This window comes from Oncorhynchus nerka, linkage group LG22 (assembly GCF_034236695.1).
Source record: "Oncorhynchus nerka isolate Pitt River linkage group LG22, Oner_Uvic_2.0, whole genome shotgun sequence".
NCBI classification, from domain to species: Eukaryota; Metazoa; Chordata; class Actinopteri; order Salmoniformes; family Salmonidae; genus Oncorhynchus; species Oncorhynchus nerka.
This window is the reverse complement of record NC_088417.1, coordinates 13,666,165-13,688,810: the sequence shown is the minus strand read 5'-3', so window position 1 is coordinate 13,688,810 and position 22,646 is coordinate 13,666,165. Positions and strand designations below refer to the sequence as shown.

The window sequence follows — 22,646 nt, the reverse complement described above, 5'->3', positions numbered from 1 at the left end:
GAAAAACCCTTGAATGAGTAGGTGTGTCCAAACTTTTGATTGGTGCTGTATATACATGGTGTATTCAGAAAGTATTCAGATTTTGTTACGTTACAGACTTATTCTAAAATTGATTAAATAAAAACATTTTCAACTTCAATCTACTCACAAATTCCCCATAATGACAAAGCGGGGGGGAAAAATTGCTCAGAAAACGTTTATTTTTTATGAACCTTTTATTTAAACAGTAAGTCTCAATGAGAACTAACAAGAAAGCCCTGTGTACGTTTACAAATAAAACACAACATTAAACATATTTAAGAAAAGCAATCTCATTCTGTAACAAAAGTTTCCAATCAATAATTGTAATATCTCATTGCAAGGAATTCTGTGTATTGTTCCACACAAGGGGCAATTAAACTAAAAGCAGATTTTCCCAATACTATGCAGACCAAAGGGATCTCCAGAGTTAACCATCCCTGAGAACGAGTTTGGTCGTTTGTACATCTAAAAATGAATCAATGAAGTAATGTGCGGAGGAAGTTTCTGAAAGACTGCTTTGTAAATAAATAAGAGTGCAGCTCTCTTCTTACAGACAGAAGAGTAAAGAATATAATGATGAGTCCTAAAACCATCCCCGGTGATAAAACATATTGCTGAATGGAATACTGAGTCCAATGGTTTTAAAACCATCCCCGGTGATAAAACATATTGCTGAATGGAATACTGAGTCCAATGGTTTCAAAACCATCCCCGGTGATAAAACATATTGCTGAATGGAATACTGAGTCCAATGGTTTCAAAACAGAGGCTACCGCGTGCATATAAATGTCACCATAGTCTATTACAGAGAGAAGTGTTCTTTGAACAATTTTCCTTCTGTTTTCAGAACTGAGGCAGGATATATATATATATATATATATATATACTGTATATATATCAGATCTCAGCTTCTTTGTCAAGTTTTCAATGTGTGTTTCAAAAGACAACTTGTCATCAATCCAGATACCCAAGTAATTATAGTGAGAAACTTGCTCATTTAAAGTGCTAACACGCAAGTCCTCAGGGTCAACATCACGAGACCTAGTGAACAGCATAGAACCTGGTTTTATTTGCAGTTAACATTAATTTAAGATCAGTAAGAGATTTTGGATCGAGTCAACATCCTGCTAAAGGTCACCAATGGCCTGCTGCACTAAAGAGGCACAGGAGTAAAGAACTGTCATCTGCATAGAGATGAATGTTACAGGTGTGAACAGTATTTCCAATGTCATTTATACACAATGTGAACAAAAACGGACCCAAAATCCAACACTTCAAGAAGTATGGATTTAACCCTGTCTATCATAATAGCCTGGGTTCTGTTACTAAGATAATTCTGAAACCACAAACAGGCATCAGAACCAAGGCCTAACACAGACAACTTACTCTATAAGAGAATGATCAGCTGTATCAAAAGCTTTTGACAAAACTAGAAATAGGCCAGCACTATTCATTTTAGCATCCAAGGCATTGCCAATATCATTTATAACTTATGTGTGTTGCAGTAATAGTACAGTGGTCTAAACCCTGATTGATATACATTCAAAATGAAGTTCACAGATTAAACAAACAAAAAAAACATTCACCAAGGTTTCAAAAAGCTTAAATAAACAAGAAAGCCTTGATATGGGACGATAGTTGTCAACATCACAACAAACAACTACCTTAGTGGCAGCACATGCACTGATTTCCTCACTATATATATATACATACACACACACACACACACACACTACCGTTCAAAAGTTTGGTTCACTTAGAAATGTCCTTGTTATTGAAAGAAAAGCACTTTTTTTTTGTCCATTTAAAAAAAAAAACATAATTGATCAGAAATACAGTGTAGACATTGTTAATGTTGTAAATGACTATTGTAGCAGGAAACGGCTGATTTACATTTTTAATATCTACGTAGGCGTACAGAGGCCCATTAATAGCAACTATCACTCGTGTTCCAATGGCACGTTGTTAGCCTTTGTAAAATGATAAACTGTAAGGGATTTCCTCCTTTTCGTCTGAAGAGGAGAGGCGAGAAGGATCGGAGGACCAAAATACAGCGTGGTAAGTGTCCATGGTTTTTAATAGGAAAACTAAAACATGAACGTAACTACAAAAACAATAAACGTGAAAACCCGAAAACAGTCCCGTGTGGCACAAACACTGACACAGGAGACAACCACCCACAAAATACCCAAAGAATATGGCTGCCTAAATATGGTTCCCAATCAGAGACAACGATAACCACCTGCCTCTGATTGAGAACCACTCTAGGCAACCATAGACTTACCTAGACAACTAAACTGAACACAACCCCATAAATCTAATAAACCCCTAGACAAGACGAAACACAATAAATCACCCATGTCACACCCTGGCCTAACCAAAATAATAAAGAAAACAAAGAGAACTACGGCCAGGGCGTGACATAAACTTAGCTATTCAGCTATTTGATAATTAGAAAACCCTTTTGCAATTATGTTAACACAGCTGGAAACTTGTGCTGATTAAAGAAGCAATAAAACTGGCCTTTGAGTTGAGTATTTTTAGCATCAGCATTTGTGGGCTCAATGTCCAGAAACAAAGGACTTTCTTCTGAAACTCGTCAGTCTATTGTTGTTCTGAGAATTGAAGGCTATTCCATGCGATAAATTGCCAAGAAACTGAAAATCTTGTACAACGCTGTTCACTACTCCATTCACAGAACAGCGCAAACGGGCTCAAAATAGAATAGAAAGAGTGGTAGGCCCCGGTGCACAACTGAGCAAGAGGACAAGTACATTAGTGTCTAGTTTGAGAAACAGATGCTTCACAAGTCTTCAACTGGCAGCTTCGTTAAATAGTACCTGCAAAACACCAGTCTCAACGTCAACAGTGAAGAGGCGACTCCGGGATGCTGGCCTTCTAGGCAGAGTTGCAAAGAAAAAGCCATATGTCAGACTGGCCAATGAAAATATTAAGATGGGCAAAATAACACAGACACTGGACAGAGGAGATTTGAAAAAAAGTGTTATGGACAGACTAATCTAAGTATGAGGTGTTCGGATCACAAAGAACATTCGCGAGATGCAGAAAAAATGAAAAGATGCTGGAGCAATGCTTGACGCCATCTGTCAAGCCTGGTGGAGGCAGTTTGATGATCTGGGGGTGCTTTGGTGATGGTATAGTTTGAGATGTGTACAGGGTAAAAGGGATCTTGAAGAAGGAAGACAATCACTCCTATTTGCAACACCATGCCATACCCCTTGGACGGCGCTGAATTGGAGCCAATTTCCTCCTACAACAGGACAATGACCCAAAGCACAGCTCCAAACTATGCAAGAACTATTTAGGGAAGAAGCAGTCAGCTGGTATTCTGTCTATAATGGAGTGGCCAGCACATTCACTGGATCTCAACCCTATTGAGCTGTTGTGGGAGCAGCTTGACTGTATGGTATGTAAGAAGAGCCCATCAAGCCAATCCATCTTGTGGGAGGTGCTTCAGGAAGCATGGGGTGAAATCTCTTCAGATTACCTCAACAAATTAACAACTAGAACGCCAAAGGTCTGCAAGGCTGTAATTGCTGCAAATGGAGGATTATTTTACGAAAGCAAAGTTTGAAGGATACAATTATTATTTCAATTAAAAAATAATTATTTATAACCTTGTCAACGTCTTGACTATATTTCCTATTCATTTTGCAACTCATTTCATGTATGTTTTCATGGAAAACAAGGACATTCCTAATGACCCCAAACCTTTGAACGGTAGTGTAGATATGTTAAATGAAACATGTGGGTTATTAGGCCCACAATGAGGGATGCTACACACTTGAGCTGACGTGGATCCAAATGGTGGGCCCCTGTAGATTTCTTCATGTCTAATGCCAACAACATATCAAGGACTTAATTGTCTGTGAATTGCCAAAAGGAAAATCCCCGACGGACATTTTCAAAATGATTCAGTATAATTCCCCCAGCAACATCCAGTACATTGTCAAAGTGAGTAGGTTTTTGAGTTCTTTCCAAGAGACAGCCTGCAGAAATAAAATGTTGATTTTAAATTAATTAGTGATATCAAAATTATCAGTAATAGGTCCAGACTCTACATTAATTTGTAAGGGCAGAGTAGAGGAAGTGCAACCCTTTAATGATTTTCCAGTTTTCCAGAATGTATATGTATTTCCTGTACAGTCAGCTAGTGTTATTATAATAATCAGATTTAGCTTTTCAAACAAGTTTTTACACAGATTTCTCAATTCTCGAAAGGATTGCCAGTCCCAGCCGGAGTCAGTACTTTTAGCCATGCTAATCTGCAATGTTGTTAAAAACATTAATAAAGTGAATTTAGAGCCATTTCAGAATCCGGTATATCTAAGATACCATTAACATCGCAATGGTAAAAAAGCTTGTTCACAATTTCTTTGACATTTTCTCCTTGAACATGGTTTTGCCTTAGGAGTCCAAACATATCTAATGCAGACAATAGAAAGTGATCACTAATATCCAGGGAGAAAACACCACTAGCCACAAATTTCTCTGGCGTATTTGTAAAGATATGGTCAATTAATGTTGATTTTATTAGAGTCCCTCAGATTTGGTTGTGTGGGTTTGGTAATCAACGGAGGGATGTTTAGCTTATTACAAATCCTTTAAACCGACTGAGTCTTGGGTTCCCCAGGACAGGTTAAAGTCACCTATGACAAACATCTCAGAAGTAGAAAAATAAGCTATTAAGTCAGTGAGATTAACTAGGTTATCTGGGGTGGCAGGTAGCTTAGTAGATAGAGCGTTGGGCCAGTAAACCGAAAGGTTGCTGGATTGAATCCCTGAGCTGACTAGGTAGAAATCTGTCATTCTGCCCCTGAACAAGGCAGGGAACCCACTGCTCCCCGGTAGGCCATCATTGTAAATAAGAATTTGTTCTTAACTGACTTTCCTAGTTAAATAAAACAAACATTTGTTTGTGGAGGGAGGGCGGTAGACTTGCAGAACCAGTTACGTTCGAATTAGAACCTAGTTGTAAGACTTAAAGCTAGAAATTCAAATTGTTTAGGCTAACAAGTTAAAAATCTGTTGTTCTGCCCCTGATCAAGGCAGTTAACCCACTGTTCCCCGGGCGCCGAAGACGTGGATGTTGATTTCGAAGGCAGCCCGCCGGACGTCTCTGATTCAGAGGGGTTAAATGTGGAAGACACATTTCAGTTGACTGCATTCAGTTGTACAACTGACTAGGTGTCCCCCTTTCCCTTGAAGGACACCAATAATAACAATAAGATACTTGCTTGGGCCAAGAAACATGAGCAATGGACATCTGTCTGATGAGTCCAAATTTGAGATTTTTGGTTCCAGCCACCGTGTCTTTGTGAGACGCAGAGTAGGTGAACGGATGGTCTCTGCATGTGTGGTTCCCACCGTGAAGCATGGAGGAGGTGGTGTGATGGTGTGGGGTTGCTTTTCTGGCGACACTGTCTGATTTATTTGGAATTCAAGGCACACTTCACCAGCATGCCTACCACAGCATTCTGCAGCGATACGCCATCCCATATGGTTTGCGCTTAGTAGAACTATCATTTGTTTTTCAAACGGGACAATGACCCAACACACCCCCAGCCTGTGTAAGGGCTATTTGACCAATAAAGAGAGTGATGGAGTACTGCATCAGATGACCTGGCCTCCACAATCACCCGACCTCAACCCAATTGAGATGGTTTGGGATGAGTTGGACCGCAGAGTTAAGGAAAAGTAGCCAACAAGTGCTCAGCATATGTGGGAACTCCTTCAAGATTGTTGGGAAAGCATTCCAAGTGAAGCTGGTTAAGAGAATGCCAAGAGTGTGCAAAGCTGTCATCAAGACAAAGGGTGGCTACTTTGAAGAATCAAAAATATATTCTGATTTGTTTAACACCTTTTTTGGAAACCACATGATTCCATATGTGTTATTTCATAGTTTTGATGTCTTCACTATTATTCTACGATGTAGAAAATAGTAAAAATAAAGAAAAACCCTTGAATGAGTAGATGTGTCCAAACATTTGACGGTTGCAGTCCCCCCAGGGCTGAAGTTGTGAATACCAACATGATGGCATCTGGGACAAAATGTCTTTTTTTTTCTGGTATTGCCCTGAATGTTTACATTTTTTCTGGTATTGCCCTGAATGTTTACATTTTTTCTGGTATTGCCCTGAATGTTTACATTTTTTCTGGTATTGCCCTGAATGTTTACATTTTTTCTGGTATTGCCCTGAATGTTTACATTTTTTCTGGTATTGCCCTGAATGTTTACATTTTTTCTGGTATTGCCCTGAATGTTTACATTTTTTCTGGTATTGCCCTGAATGTTTACATTTTTTCTGGTATTGCCCTGAATGTTTACATTTTTTCTGGTATTGCCCTGAATGTTTACATTTTTTCTGGTATTGCCCTGAATGTTTACATTTTTTCTGTGAACTTCAGTTTTTCACCAATGTTGTCTGTGACTCTCTTTTGATTGCATCAAACATCAATATGAAGGGAATGTGCTCAAACCAAATGCTTTAACTTAATATGGACTCAGCATTGCTGACATATACAGTATGATTCCTCAAGTGTTGTTCTTAGATCAGGTGAACAACTGCAGCTCTGGAACGTATTCCTATAGTCAAGGAAGACACAGGTGTACTTACTCATTATGTTATATCTTGCCCTGAGAATCTGTGAAAGTGCTCATTACCTCATATATTGAACCATCTGTAGGCTCTTTACCAACAGATTTACTACCAGACTTCCAGCTGCTTCTATTCACAGAACATATTTTGTCTTAATGTGTTATAAATTCCTTGTAGCAAGATGCATCTGCCATATTGCTAGCAGGAGGCCACTTTTAGTCTATTGAGATGCACCCATACATTTTCTCTTGATGTTTTACTAGAATGGAATCTAGTTTTCCTCTCCTGTATTTGGCAGATTTAACAAGAACTACCGAGGCAGTGGCCAGTAGAACTAATCACTCACTAATGGCAGCCTCCCACAACTCAATCTCCACTAGCTAAACATAATTTCCCTCCGCAACCAGGCGATATGTTTTATTTTTATTTTTTAAACCTTTTTATTTAACTAGGCAAATCAGTTAAGAACAAATTCTTATTTACAATGACGGCCTAGGAACAGTGGGTTTAACTGCCTTGTTCAGGGGCAGAATGGCATATTTGTACCTTGTCAGCTCGGGGATTTGTGTGTGTGTGTGTGTGTGTCACATTTTAAGTTTTCAAGCTCACTTGTCTATTTAATTAGTTTGTAATGGCGTTTATGGTCCCAGTTTGAAGTTGTTTGTGTGTGCATGTGCGTGCGCGATTCACCGTGTTTTAATCGGATTGTGTTTTGGATTATGTTCAAGGACACCCCAATCCAGAACATTTCCTGTGGGAGGAGTACTTAGAAGACAATGGTTCCACGGCAGTTCCAAGCCAGGCTTTCTGTATGGTAAGCAGTAAGCGCTAGGCACAGAACAGCTGGCTAGCTTTGTATCAGACAGCGCTGTGTGTGTTTTGTGTGTGTGTGTGTGAGAGAGAGAGTCATGCGGCACCATTGTTGTTCCAAGGCTCTGCTGCAATCTAACGGCTTCTTTAGTGTTTCATAATGATATCCTTTATTGTCTAAAAAACCTCCTACAAACAATTTGAAATTGAAGGCAGTTTAATAACGGTTGTGGTTAGGTTCCTTTTCACAATAATGACTCAAATCATGTTTTCCTCAGTTTGACATCAGCTTGTCACTTTTCCAGACCTGGGCCCGTATCCACAAAGCATCTCAAAAAATCAACTCATAAAAGTTTATCTCAGCTGGTAATCACGACCTTTTGAGGTACCGCAAAGGAAAGATAGTGATGACGCTCATTGACATTGTTTCGTGGTTGTCCGAAGCATGGACGGCTGGCGATGCCTCATCGTGGTTGGTTATGTAACTATACATGAAATGTTGCAATGTTAAAACGATTGATATAATTTTCACCTGACATGATCACTTTGCCTACTCTTAATTCTTGGCATGTTGGCATGCATACATTTTTTTTTTTTTTACAATTCTGATGCTCCCGTTTTAACAACTCTAAATTGCTTTGGCACAGTTGGCATCAAATCACTTGCCGATAATGTTGCATAAAACATTTGAAAGGTCTATCCACTTTCATTGAACACATTCAAAGTTAACGTGGGCCCTAGATGGTTTCGATTGACCAATTTATAGGCATGCCCAATTAAGGCATATTTTTAACAACATGATATTGCTCTCCAAAGGGATAACTTCAAATAACATGATTTAGGTTAATTAAATAATACAATTAAAAATACTTTTTTTTTTTTTTTGCCTATGTGGTTACAAGTATTTAGGCATATCATGTGAAATCATTTTCAAAAGCTCCAGACATACTGTTGCATGTAGGTGTAGATTATTTATAGACTGATCATTATAGTAATATCAAAACATTCATGACACGTGTGGCGCATGAACCACTGACTCAATGTCTTTTTCTATTATCAAGACACTTGCACAACTCTTAACTGGTTGTTAGGACAGCTCTTGAAGTGTCCTAAAATATCTGTTTACTTGGTCGGATGACAAATGTTGCATAACTTTAATTTTTTTACATATAAGAGTAGGTGTAAAATGTCTCTATTCTCAGTACTTACGACCAATTTTAGACTCTGAGACGATTTATGGATACGGCCCCTGTCATTCTCTTTCAGAAACTCCCTGTGTCAAACTCAGACTTCCTCTCTGCCCTTAAGATCTCCACTGCCAACTTCCTCTTCCCTGCATGACATCGGCACAGCTCCACACAGTTTCACACCCTCAAATCCTCTCCTCTGGCTGAGTTTCTGGCTGACGGGGCCTGTCCTCACCTCTGCTTTCATCCACTCGGCATGCTCTGCTTTACTGTCTCAGAGAACTGAGTACAGTGTGACTGACAGCCCTTTTCCTGTCTTCCATCTCCACCCCTGCGTTATGTCTCTCTCGCAACCCTCACTTTCTCATTTCTCTTCCCCATCAGAGAGCTCCTCACAGCTTCCCGGTGAACATGAAGCTGGAGACGGTGGACAGGAGGAACCCCATGCTGGTCCGTGTGGCCACCGTCTCAGACACTGAAGACTACAGGGTCAAGGTGAGGGGGAGGAAGGTGAAGAGGTGGGGTAAGAGAGGACGATGTAGTGAGAGGGGAAGGATTGATAGTGAACCAAATTAAAGGATGATTACGGGGGTGAGATGAGGTGAGGGGATGAGAAGAGGGCATGTGGAAAGCAGTAAGGGATTGGGGTGTGTTAGTCAGGGTGAGGAGGCCTGCTGAGTGACATGGCAGATGAAGCTGAGCTGGCAGCTCCTACACCACATCTGTTCAAGACTGTGTCTCTGTGAAATGAGCAGGCTGGAGAGTCTGCAGAAGCCACTTGGTGGTGCTGCTCTTGTTAAACCACTAACAAGCCTTGTACTGAGACTTGGTAGTGTGTGTGCCTATGGTGCATGCCCTGTGTGTGTTTGTACTGCATGCCAATGAGTTTGCGCACATGCCTGATGCGTGTATTGGGTGTTTATACAGTTGATGATTGACAGAGCAGAGTGTCTTATTTCTCACCATATTTGTCCTATCACATCTGTCTTCACCGGAACCCTCTCGGCATCCATTCGTGGTTAGTGCTACATTAGACATACAAGGATTTCTTTGTGTAGCTACTCTAGGGACACACACAGGGGTCAAGCCTGCTAACTTCCCTGGTGGAACACTATAGCGCCACTGAACCATGGTTATGAGCTGCAGCTTGTCAGTACTATAGCACCACTGAACCATGGTTATGAGCTGCAGCTTGTCAGTACTATAGCACCACTGAACCATGGTTATGAGCTGCAGCTTGTCAGTACTATAGCACCACTGAACCATAGTTATGAGCTGCAGCTTGTCAGTACTATAGCACCACTGAACCATGGTTATGAGCTGCAGCTTGTCAGTACTATAGCACCACTGAACCATGGTTATGAGCTGCAGCTTGTCAGTACTATAGCACCACTGAACCATGGTTATGAGCTGCAGCTTGTCAGTACTATAGCACCACTGAACCATGGTTATGAGCTGCAGCTTGTCAGCTGACAAGTCATCATGGTTTTAATAGATTTGAAAACAAATCTAAAAACACGGCGAGTTTTGAGAGGCATCCGTCGAAGTGGTGGTGTTAGTATAAATTAGGATTTTGGTGGAAACTTTAATATTGCACTGAAAGTAGCACTATGAGAACCCTTGCCCGCTAATGAGGAAGATTCATTGATTAGCTTTAAGCAGCATGATGTATAATTCATGCATCTTGAAATAAGGAGGTGTAATCAAGGCCCTACTTCATAATCTTCGGTCTTATCTAACTTTGCTGTTTGAAGTATAGGCACCTGAGTTGCCTAACCCGTTCTCTTCAGGTTGCTAGGGTCTCCACCGGCCTAGGTAGATCTGCTTTGAGTTTTAATGCACCGTATTGCTGGAACAAAATACGTTTCATCTGGATGTTCTTGTGCCGTTCTGGCGATGTAAAGTATTGATTGGGGACTTGTGAAGAAATGTAACCGGATGATGATCGTATAAGGAAATCAGTCAAAGGTGCGGTCATGGGAGTAAATAAGCCCAACCACTTGAGAGACCTGCCCACCAACTGGGGAGCAAGGCCCAGCCAATCAGAATACAGACATGAATACTCCTCAGTTTCATCAGCTGTCCGGGTGGCTGGTCTCAGACGATCCTGCAGGTGAAGAACCTGGATGTGGAGGTCCTGGACTAGCTTTTTTACATGTGGTCTGCGGTTGTGAGGCCAGCTGGACGTAATTCTCAAAAATTATGTTGGAGGTGTCTTATGTTAGAGAACATTCAATTCTCTGGCAACAGCTTCAGTGGACATTCCTTCAGTCAGCATGCCAATTGCACGCTCTCTCAACTTGAGACAAATTGCATATTTAAAAGGCCTTTTATTGTCTGCAGCACAAGGTGCACCTGTGTAATGATCATGCTGTTTAATCAGCTTCTTGATATGGCAGGGATGTAAACAAATTTGTGGCCAAAATTTGAGAGAAATACGTTTTTGTGCGTATGGAACATTTCTGGGATTTTTTATTTTATCTCATGAAACATGGGACCAACACTTTACATGTTGCATTTAATATTTTTGTTCAGTATAGTTTGCATATAATGTTTGTTTATGTTGGAGATATATATATGGCTCCATCTCTCTAAAAACAAGTCCCTTACCGTTGCCGCCTGCTATAGACCACCCTCTGCCCCCAGCTGTGCTCTGGACACCATATGTGAACTGATTTTCCCCCATCTATCTTCAGAGCTCGTGCTGCTAGGCGACCTAAACTGGAACATGCTTAACACCCCAGCCATCCTACAATCTAAGCTTGATGCCCTCAATCTCACACAAATTATCAATGAACCTACCAGGTACCACCCCAAAGCCGTAAACACGGACACCCTCATAAATATCATCCTAACCAACTTGCCCTCTAAATACCTCTGCTGTTTTCAACCAAGATCTCAGCGATCACTGCCTCATTGCCTGCACCCGTAATGGGTCAGGGGTCAAACGACCTCCACTCATCACTGTCAAACACTCCCTGAAACACTTCAGCGAGCAGGCCTTTCTAATCGACCTGGCCGGGGTATCCTGGTAGGATATTGATCTCATCCCGTCAGTAGAGGATGCCTGGTTATTTTTTTAAAATGCCTTCTTCACCATCTTAACTAAGCATGCCCCATTCAAGAAATTTAGAACCAGGAACAGATATAGCCCTTGGTTCTCTCCAGATCTGACTACCCTTAATCAACACAAAAACATCCTATGGCGTTCTGCATTAGCATTGAACAGCCCCCGTGATATGCAACTTTTCAGGGAAGCTAGAAAGCAAAATAGACAGGCAGTTAGAAAAGCCAAGGCTAACTTTTTCAAGCAGAAATTTGCTTCCTGCAACACAAACTCAAAAAAGTTCTGGGACACTGTAAAGTCCATGGAGAATAAGAACACCTCCTCCCAGCTGCTCACTGCACTGAGCATAAGAAACACTGTCACCACCGATAAATCCACTATAATTGATCATTTCAATAAGCATTTTTCTACGGCTGGCCATGCTTACCACCTGGCTACCCCTACCCCGGTCAACAGCACTGCACCCCCCATAGCAACTCGCCCAAGCCTTCCCCATTTCTCCTTCTCCCAAATCCAATCAGTTGATGTTCTGAAAGAGCTGCAAAATCTGGACCCCTACAAATCAGCCGGGCTAGACAATCTGGATCCTTTCTTTCTAAAATTATCTGTCAAAATTGTTGCAACTCCTATTACTAGCCTGTTCAACCTGTCTTTCATGTCGTCTGAGATTCCCAAAAATTGGAAAGCAGCTGCGGTAATCCCCCTCTTCAAAGGGGGGGACACTCTTGACCCAAACTGCTACAGACCTATATCTATCCTTCCCTGCCTTTCCAAGGTCTTCGAAAGCCAAGTCAACAAACAGATTACCGACCATTTCGAATCCCACCATTCCTTATCCGCTATGCAATCTGGTTTCAGAGCTGGTCAGGGGTGCACCTCGGCCACGCTCAAGGTCCTAAACAATATCTTAACCGCCATCGATAAGAAACAATACCGTGCAGCCGTATTCATTGACCTGGCCAAGGCTTTCGACACTGTCAATCACCACATCTTCATCGGCAGACTCGATAGCCTTGGTTTCTAAAATGATTGCCTCACCTGGGTCACCAACTACTTCTCTGATAGAGTTCAGTGTGTCAAATCGGAGGGCCTGTTGTCCGGTTCTCTGGCAGTCTCTATGGAGGTGCCACAGGGTTCAAATCTTGGACTGACTCTCTTCTCTGTATACATCAATGATGTCGCTCTTGCTGCTGGTGAGTCTCTGATCCACCTCTACGCAGACGACACCATTCTGTATACTTTCTGGCCCTTCTTTGGACACTGTGTAAACAACCCTCCAGACGAGCTTCAATGCCATACAACTCTCCTTCCGTGGCCTCCAATTTCTCTTAAATACAAGTAAAACTAAATGTATGCTCTTCAACCTGCCCGCCCGTCCAACATCAATACACTGGACGGTTCTGACTTAGAATATGTGGACAACTACAAATACCGAGGTGTCTGGTTAGATTGTAAACTCTCCTTCCAGACTCACATACAACATCTCCAATCCAAAGTTAAATCTAGAATTGGCTTCCTATTTCGCAACAAAGCATCGTTCACTCATGCTGCCAAACATATCCTTGTAAAACTGACCATCCTACCGATCCTCGACTTCGGCGATGTCATTTACAAAATAGCCTCAAATACCCTACTCAATAAATTGGATGCAGTCTATCACAGTGCCATCCGTTGTGTCTCCAAAGCCCCTTATACTACACACCACTACGACCTGTACGCTCTCGTTGGCTGGCCCTCGCTTCATACTCGTCGCCAAACCCACTGGCCCCAGATCATCTACAAGACCCTGCTAGGTAAAGTCCCCCCTTATCTCAGCTCGCTGGTCACCATAGCAGCACCCACCTGTAGCACTCGCTCCAGCAGGTATATCTCTCTGCTCACCCCCAAAAACAATTCTTCCTTTGGCCGCCTCTCCTTCCAGTTCTCTGCTGCCAATGACTGGAACGAACTACAAAAATCTCTGAAACTGGAAACACTCCCTCACTAGCTTTAAGCACCAGTTGTCAGAGCAGCTCACAGATTACTGCACCTGTACATAGCCCAGCTATAATTTAGCCCAAACAACTACCTCTTTCCCAACTGTATTTAATTTATTTATTTATTTTGCTCCTTTGCACCCCATAATTTTTTATTTCTACTTTGCACATTCTTCCACTGCAAATCTACCATTCCAGTGTTTTACTTGCTATATTGTATTTACTTCGCCACCATGGCCTTTTTTTTTGCCTTTACCTCCCTTATCTCACCTCATTTGCTCACATTGTATATAGACTTATTTTTCTACTGTATTATTGACTGTATGTTTGTTTTACTCCATGTGTAACTCTGTTGTTGTATGTGTCAAACTGCTTTGCATTATCTTGGCCAGGTCGCAATTGTAAATGAGAACTTGTTCTCAACTTGCCTACCTGGTTAAATAAAGCTGAAAAAAAACAAAAAAAAACAACAACAACAAAAAATATATATATACAGGGCACATTTGTAAAAGAGACCCCTGTCAGAATATGTCTTCCCTGTTCAAATAAAGGTTAAATAAATAAATAAAAATAATCAGATCTACAATGCATTCCATTGTAGTTTCAAAGAGTCCTCTACTAGGAGCAGGTACTGTATTTTGAACCAGCTCTATGATCATTAAACTTAGTGTTCTAAAATGTTTGTTTACTTCGGTCTTTAAATATTTCAAGTTTATTCAATACAAATTTCATTTGACTCTACATGATCACAGCACACTTTATGAAGAACAACGATATACTAATGTGGTTGTTTCTATCTCTGTGTGTATCAATTTCTCTCTTTCTCTCGGTCTTTGTGTGTCTGTGTCTCGCTCTCTCTCTGTGTGTGTGTGGGTGTGTGTCTCTCTCTGTATCAATCAGATCCATTTTGATGGCTGGCACGAGAAGTTTGACTTCTGGGTGGACTCTGACCTGCCGGACCTTCACCCTGTGGGCTGGTGTGCCCGGACAGGTCACCCCCTGGAACCCCCCCTCTGTGAGTTCCCAACCCCTTTGTGTGTGTGTGTGTGTGCGCATCAGTGCATTTATGAGCTTGTGTTTTTCTGTGTGTGTGTGTCTCTGTGTGTGTGTGTGTCTCTGTGTGTGTGTGTCTTTACGAGTGTGCACTCTTCAAACGTTCCACCTCCCAACACCCTCACCTACACACAAACCAGTAGACTCCATTCTTCTCAAGGACCATTCCATAGCCCATGTGTTGACCCTGTCCCTTTCAGAGTTAAATCTCACTGACATTAGAGCACAGCTGATAGAATGGTGCAAAGTATTTTCTATGGCACAGGGATTTGTAGTGCGCTCTAAATCTTCATATAGAGCCCCAAAACAAACCTTTTTTTCCATTTCCATGTAGTCCTTCATTGTGATTGACAGGTTGCCACAGTGCATGAAATGTCTTGACCTTGAAAATGTCTTGATCTTCAAAGAATGCCTTCTGTTTTTCTCTTTCAATGTTGGCCGTGATTAGTTTTTCTTGACGTTTTACCGCTGACCAATTGTTTTTAGGGGTAGAATATAAAATGGCTGCAACGGAAAACAAGTTTAGAAATAAGAAACACAGGTCTAATCTTATTCCAAGTGGAGGACTCATCTCCTTCAGAGACTGTAACAAATCACTTCACTTCCCCCTTTGGGTTAACAAGTCTGGGACGACCAATGAAATGTGTCTGTGTGCGCATGAGTATGTCGGGGAGAAAGAAGTTGTTTAATCTTGGCAACAGCAAAACAGGCCATAAACCTGACTTGTATACCATAGATCTTATTTTGGTTTGTGGTAGAAGTTTGGTGGGTGATGTATTATGGCAAAAACACATTTTGGATGTCGCTCTAGAGGTCTTAATCTCTTCATTTTGGAAATCTACCACATAAGCAAAGCCTTAAGGGCTATTTGTCTACCCTGACACACAAAATATGTATTGGTCTACCCCAGTAAGGCCTTTTCCATTCATTGTAACTCAATTTTAGTTACTCATGTACCACTGATACATGTACCACTGACTGCAGTTGCTGATACAAGTTAACCTACTACTTGCCTATTGGCTAAATCAAACAATGAAAATGTATTATGAAGACAAGATCAATGATAGAACGAATTATGGAAAAAAAACTACGGACTACTTTTAAATGAAATTATTGGCAGAAAGAATTTTAAACTCCATCTTTTCATTGAATCAGATGGCTTATTCATCACAAAACCATTTGATGTTGCAAATTATTTTAATGATTACTTCATTGGCGAAATGGGCAAACTTAGACAGGAAATGACAACAACGGACAGTGAGCCATCGTATTCATGCATAAAAATGATGGAAGAAAAAAAAGTTAGAATTTAGAATAAAATTCTAAAAAGTTCGAATTTTGTAAAGTTGGTGTGGAAGAGGTGGAATGATTATTGTTATTGATCAATAATGACAAACCTCCTGGCATTGACAACTTAGATGGAAAGCTACTGAAGATCGTTGCTGACTCTAAAGCCAAAGCAGCTTGTGATGTCACTGAAACCCTTAACAAAGAGTTCCAGTCAGTTTTGGAACGGGTGGCCAGTAATCAAACTGGTCCTGAACATCTCTAAAACTAAGAGCATTGTATTTGGTGCAAATCATTCCCTAAGTTCTAGAACTCAGCTGAATCTGGTAATGAATGGTGTGGCTGTTGAACAAGTTGAGGGGACTAAATTACTTGGCGTTACCTTAGATTGTGAACTGTCATGGTCAAAACTTATAGATTCAGTGGTTGTAAAGCTGGGGAGAGGTCTGTCTGTAATAAAGAGATGTTCTGCTTTTATGACACCTCACTCCAAAAATCAAGTCCTGCAGGGTCTAGTTTAGTCTTATCTTGATTATTGTCCAGCCATGTGGTCAAGTGCTGCAAAGAAAGACCTAGTGAACTGCAGCTGGCCCAGAACAGTGCGGCACATCTTGCTCTTCATTGTAATCAGAGGGCTAATACAGATACTTTGCCAGTCTCTCTTGGCTAAGAGTTGAGGAGAGACTGACCGCATCACTTCTTCTTCCATATCAGAAACATGAATGTGTTGAAAATTCCAACTTACGCACAGATCTGACATTTTCACACTTACCCAACCAGACATACCACCAGGGGTCTTTTCACAGTCCCCAAATCCAGAACAAATTCAAGAAAACGTACAGTATTATAGAGAGCCATTATTGCATCAAACTCCCTTCCATTTCATATTGCTCAAATGAACAGCAGACCTGGTTTCAAAAAACAGATAAAGCAACTCCTCACGGCACAATGCCTCTCCCCTATTTGACCTATATAGTTTGTGTGTATGTATTGATATTTATAATATAATGTACAGTATGTCGTTCTGTCCTTGAGCTGTTCTTGTTTATTAATGTTGTCATGTTTTGTGTTGACCCTAGAAAGAGTAGCTGCTGCTTTCACAACAGTTAATGTGGATCCTAAGAAAATACCAAACACCAAAAAAAAGTGAGCATTATCCTCAAATGAAGTCAGGCTTGTGATTGTTGGTTTTGTTTTCGTCCCCATGCAGCACATGCAGGATCTTCTGACCTTAAGAGCTCCGTGACCCAGGGAGTGTGTCCCACCCCGGGCTGCAGGGGCGTGGGCCACATCAAAGGGGCCAAATACACAGGACACCACAGGTAAGACAACCGTTGATGACAACACTATCTGACACTATGGCCCGGTCCAGTAACAACCCTAATCTCTAAAGCACTTCGTGGAGATCTGAAAGGATTGAAAGGAATGAGCAATGTGTTATTAGCTCCACCTTGCTCTCTGAAAGCAGGGTTCTACACTGACTTTTTACACTGGTGGCATTGGTGTTACCAACTTTTTCAGTTTGTGGCACCAGCACATGATTTGGTCGCCCAAAATATATATTTTTTAATCATTGATAATGGCCCTGCCTATGTCCCGTAATGTGCCTGCATTTCGTAAAGAACCAGGCAAATAATAACTAGCCATCTTTTAAATTAGCAAGCCCTTGTGTTCTTACATTGCTTTAGATATAGTTACTGGAACAGCAAAGAAAATAGACTGTTAAAATAATACCACCATGATATCACGGAGAACATAATACCACCATGATATCACAGAGAACATAATACCACCATGATATCACGGAGAACATAATTCCACCATGATATCACGGAGAACATAATACCACCATGATATCACAGAGAACATAATACCACCATGATATCACAGAGAACATAATACCACCATGATATCACAGAGAACATAATACCACCATGATATCACGGAGAACATAATACCACCATGATATCACAGAGAACATAATACCACCATGATATCACAGAGAACATAATACCACCATGATATCACGGAGAACATAATACCACCATGATATCACGGAGAACATAATACCACCATGATATCACGGAGAACATAATACCACCATGATACCACCATGATATCACAGAGAACATAATACCACCATGATATCACAGAGAACATAATACCACCATGATATCACAGAGAACATAATACCACCATGATATCACAGAGAACATAATACCACCATGATATCACGGAGAACATAATACCACCATGATATCACGGAGAACAAAGAAGCGGGGAGGACTGATTTCCCCCAGTTAAGGTTTTCACTCTCAATCACTTTTTTTAATAGAAAAACAAACTAAATTTGATGTTTTAAGTCCACAACAAAGCTTATTTACAGTTGTAAATATGTACCATTATATATTATTGTCCCATTCACTCCTCTTGACCTGCACTGGAGCTCGTACCTTAAGAATTTCACTGTACTCCGCAACTACATCTGTGACCCTGTGCATGTGACTAATAAATACTCTAAACTAAACCACATCAGGGGACCATTTTTTGGGGGGCTGGGATAAATTTGAGAAATGTATTTTACCCTTGTAATTCCGGTGCGACCGGACAGACAGTTGTTTGGTTAGCAGTGTTTCTGTAGCGCACTTGTGATGGAGTTTTCCAAAAAACTGGAGTGACGCAAATAATCATGTTTCTGCCAGGTAGGTATAGGCCACTTTGTAGTTACCTTTTCATTACCTTTCCATCTACCCTAAAATGGTTAGTCTATCATTAGCATCGCTAATGGCTACACAAAGTGATAGACATGCAGTTGAAGTTTACATTTAAACTCAGTTTTTCACTATTCCAGACTATTCCTGACATTTAATCCTAGTAACAATTCCCTGTCTTAAGTCAGTTAGGATCACCACTTTATTTTAAGAATGTGAAATGTCAGAATAATAGTCGAGTGTGATTGATTTATTTCAGCTTTTGGGTCAGAAGTTTACATACATACACTCAATTAGTATTTGGTAGAATTGCCTTTAAATTGTTTAACTTGGGTCAAATGTTTCAGGTAGCCTTCCACAAGCTTCCCACAATAAGTTGGGTGAATTTTGGCCCATTCCTTCTGACAGAGCTGGTTTGTGACCAAGATTTAAATTCCTGACTTATGTCTTGAGATTTTGCTTCAATATATCCACATAATTTTCCTTCCACATGATGCCATCTACTTTGTGAAGTGCATCAGTACTTCCTGCAGCAAAGCACCCCCACAACATGATGCTGCCACCCCAGTGCTTCACGGTTGCGATGGTTTTCTTCGGCTTGCAAGTCTACCCCTTTTTCCTCCTATCATAATGGTCATTATGGCTAAACAGTTCTATTTTTGTTTCATCAGACCAGAGGACATTTCTCCAAAATGTACAATCTTTGTCCCCATGTGCAGTTGCAAACCGTAGTCTGTCTTTTATGGTGGTTTTGGAGCAGTGGCTTCTTCCTTACTGAGCGGCCTTTCAGGGTATGTTTTACAGGACTCATTTTACTGTGGATATAGATACTGTTGTACCTGTTTTCCGCCAGCATATTCACAAGGTCATTTGCTGCTGTTCTGGGATTGATTTGCTCTTTTCGCACCAAATTACGCTCATCTCTAGGAGACAGAACGCGTCTCCTTCCTGAGCGATATGACGGCTGCGTGGTCCCACGGTATTTATACTTGCGTACTATTGTTTGTTTCAGGAATTTGGAAATTGCTCCCAAGGATGAACCAGACTTGTGGAGGTCTACAATTGTTTTTCTGAGGTCTTGACAGATTTCTTTTGATTTTCACATGATGTCAAGCAAAGAGGCACTGAGTTTGAAGGTAGGCCTTGAAATGCATCCACAGGTACACCTGCAATTGAGCACTTGATTTGCTTTCCGGGACCGCCGGGAAGGTGGGTTTGTACCTTCAGAATGGGAACAATTCACCTACTTAGCGAGCAGGGCAGCTGAAACGGGTGCACCTACCACCAACAGCACGAGATGAATAAAAACAAATAGAAACGCAAGGCTTTATAGTTGTTGTTTTTGATCAACCGGTTGATGACCACTGGCCTAGATTGAAAATATAATTATTACAATATTTTTCCACTGACCTAAGCTGCCCACTGACGGGGATGATTGACTGGCCTGGAGAGTTTCCTTAAACCTCTCCTGTCTTGAGTCCAGGGGAATTCCCGGGCCGTATTAGTTTCCTTAAACCTCTCCTGTCTTGGGCCATATTTGCCTCTACAGAAAGTTGGTTTATTTTGGTTAATTACATTTTACTGCTTTTAAATAAATCATGATGGTAAAATTTTTAAATAAGATTATTGTGAACCAAAAATGCAAGTGTTTTGGTTGCAGTATCGAACCCCTGATAGGCTTGGAAGGACGTTCAGCATATTGCTTATACCTATCAAATCCTTTCTGGTATAGCTAAGGATGGCTTGGGCCAGACCTACGCCCAGCTTGGCTTTCCTGATAGAATGTCACCATTGTTTAGGGGCATCATTTATTTTTGCTCAATTTGCCGTTTGTTCCATTGATCCAGATTAGGAAGGGATAATACCTCAAATGAAGGTATTATCCACCAGCAGCTGGGGTTGGCAAGGTGAGACTTGGACGCTGTTGCCATTGGGTAATAGATAAGCTGCCGGTTGGTTGGCTCCATGCAACAACAGTGAGGTTGAAGGAGTGCCTCCACAAAGGGGAGGCTGATGAAGCCTGGGGAAGCCAACCCTGTAGCCTACCCTCCTCACTGTCTCTCTCGCTGTCCATCCCTCATTGAGCATCTGTCTGAGGATTCCTCTCCACCCTGTAGCCTACCCTTCTCTCTTGTGTCTCTCTCTCTGAGCATCTCTTTCTCTCTCGCTCTCTTTCTCTCTTGATCTCATTCCCTTTTCTTTCTTTCTCTCTCACTCTTTATTTATATTTATCTCTCGCTCTCTCTCTCTCTCTCTCTCCCCCCTGAGCATCTGTCTGAGGATTCAACTCGCCCTCTGCTATTTTTGTACCACACCTTTTCCAAGGATGTAATCAACGCTGAATGTAATGAGAGACCATGCATATTCTTCTCTTCCCGGCCCTCTCCACTTGTGGGATCCTCCTGAAAGACCAATGATTACAATGGCTCCTGACCGACTCCTCATCCACAGTACCATTCTACGTATAAGCCCTGCTGCTGCAGAAAAAAAAAAATCCACCACATTTTAGAAAACCCGTCTCGAACCCAACCTTAGCAACTCATTTGCATTCTATATGCATGCATTAAAATGAAGTAGAAATGTAATCGCCTCTTTTGTTATGACAGACTTAAATATGTTTCTCTCTGAAAGGTTGAGGTTTTCTCCCTATTATCTTTATGATAAAAAAAAAAAGTAAACAAGACTCACTCCCATAGAAGTGTATTCCGTCATTTCTGCAGTTGTAACGGCTTTCTTCCGTCAAAGGAGAGGAGGACCAAAATGCAGCGTAGTTCGTGTTCAACATGTTTAATAAAAGACGATAACGTGAACACTACACAAATACAATATAACAATCGTGGCAAAACCCGAAACAGTCCTATCTGGTGCAGAGAACACAAATACAAAATAACAAACGTGGCAAAACCCGAAACAGTCCTATCTGGTGCAGAGAACACAAAGACAGGAAACAACCACCCACAAACCCCAACACAGTCCTATCTGGTGCAGAGAACACAAAGACAGGAAACAACCACCCACAAACCCCAACACAAAACAAGCTACCTGAAGATGGTTCCCAATCAGAGCCAATGACTAACACCTGCCTCTGATTGAGAACCATATCAGGCCATACATAGAAACGGACAAACTAGACACACAACATAGAATGCCCCCCCCCAGCTCACGTCCTGACCAACACTAAAACAAGGAAAACACAAAAGCAGTACATGGAAGCTACTGTATTTAATACCCCCGCACGGCAGTACACTCCAGCAGCCTTAATCTTCTTCTTTTTTTCCCCCGTTTTCTCCCCAATTTCGTGGTATCCAATTGTTTAGTAGCTACTATCTTGTCTCATCGCTACAACTCCCGTACGGGCTCGTGAGAGACGAAGGTTGAAAGTCATGCGTCCTCCGATACACAACCCAACCAAGCCGCACTGCTTCTTAACACAGCGCGCATTCAACCCGGAAGCTAGCCGCACCAATGTGTTGGAGGAAACACCGTGCACCTGGCAACCTTGGTTAGCGCGCACTGCGCCCGGCCCGCCACAGGAGTCGCTGGTGCGCGATGAGACAAGGTTATCCCTACCGGCCAACCCCTCCCTAACCCGGACGACGCTAGGCCAATTGTACGTCGCCCCACGGACCTCCCGGTCGCGGCCGGTTACGACAGAGCATGGGCGCGAACCTAGAGTCTTTGGTGGCACAGCTGGCGCTGCAGTACAGCGCCCTTAACCACTGCGCCACCCGGGAGGCCCAGCCTTAATCATTTTGATGAAAAGTGTTATTTTTATTTCCCGAGCCGTTATTGGTGAAGAGGTAATGTTATCTTGGTGTGAAGTTTGGTATTTCCTTGGAGATTACCTGATGAGGTAGCCGGAGTTCATGTACTGTCTGAAGAGGTAATGTTATCTTGGTGTGAAGTTTGTTATT

The 22,646-nt window shown here is 41.6% G+C and overlaps 1 protein-coding gene across 7 annotated transcripts in view; it reads left to right on the top strand.

The window, feature by feature from the left end:
- Nucleotides 1-22,646, top strand: part of LOC115104874 (lethal(3)malignant brain tumor-like protein 4) — a 129,292-nt gene that overhangs the window by 34,017 nt on the left and 72,629 nt on the right. For all 7 annotated transcript variants that reach the window (XM_029626239.2, XM_029626238.2, XM_029626236.2 and 4 more), the window contains 4 exons: nt 7,370-7,455; nt 9,023-9,133; nt 14,582-14,696; nt 17,232-17,343. In XM_029626239.2, the coding sequence (XP_029482099.1) occupies nt 7,370-7,455; nt 9,023-9,133; nt 14,582-14,696; nt 17,232-17,343 (424 nt within the window). The remainder of the gene's footprint in view (nt 1-7,369; nt 7,456-9,022; nt 9,134-14,581; nt 14,697-17,231; nt 17,344-22,646) is intronic.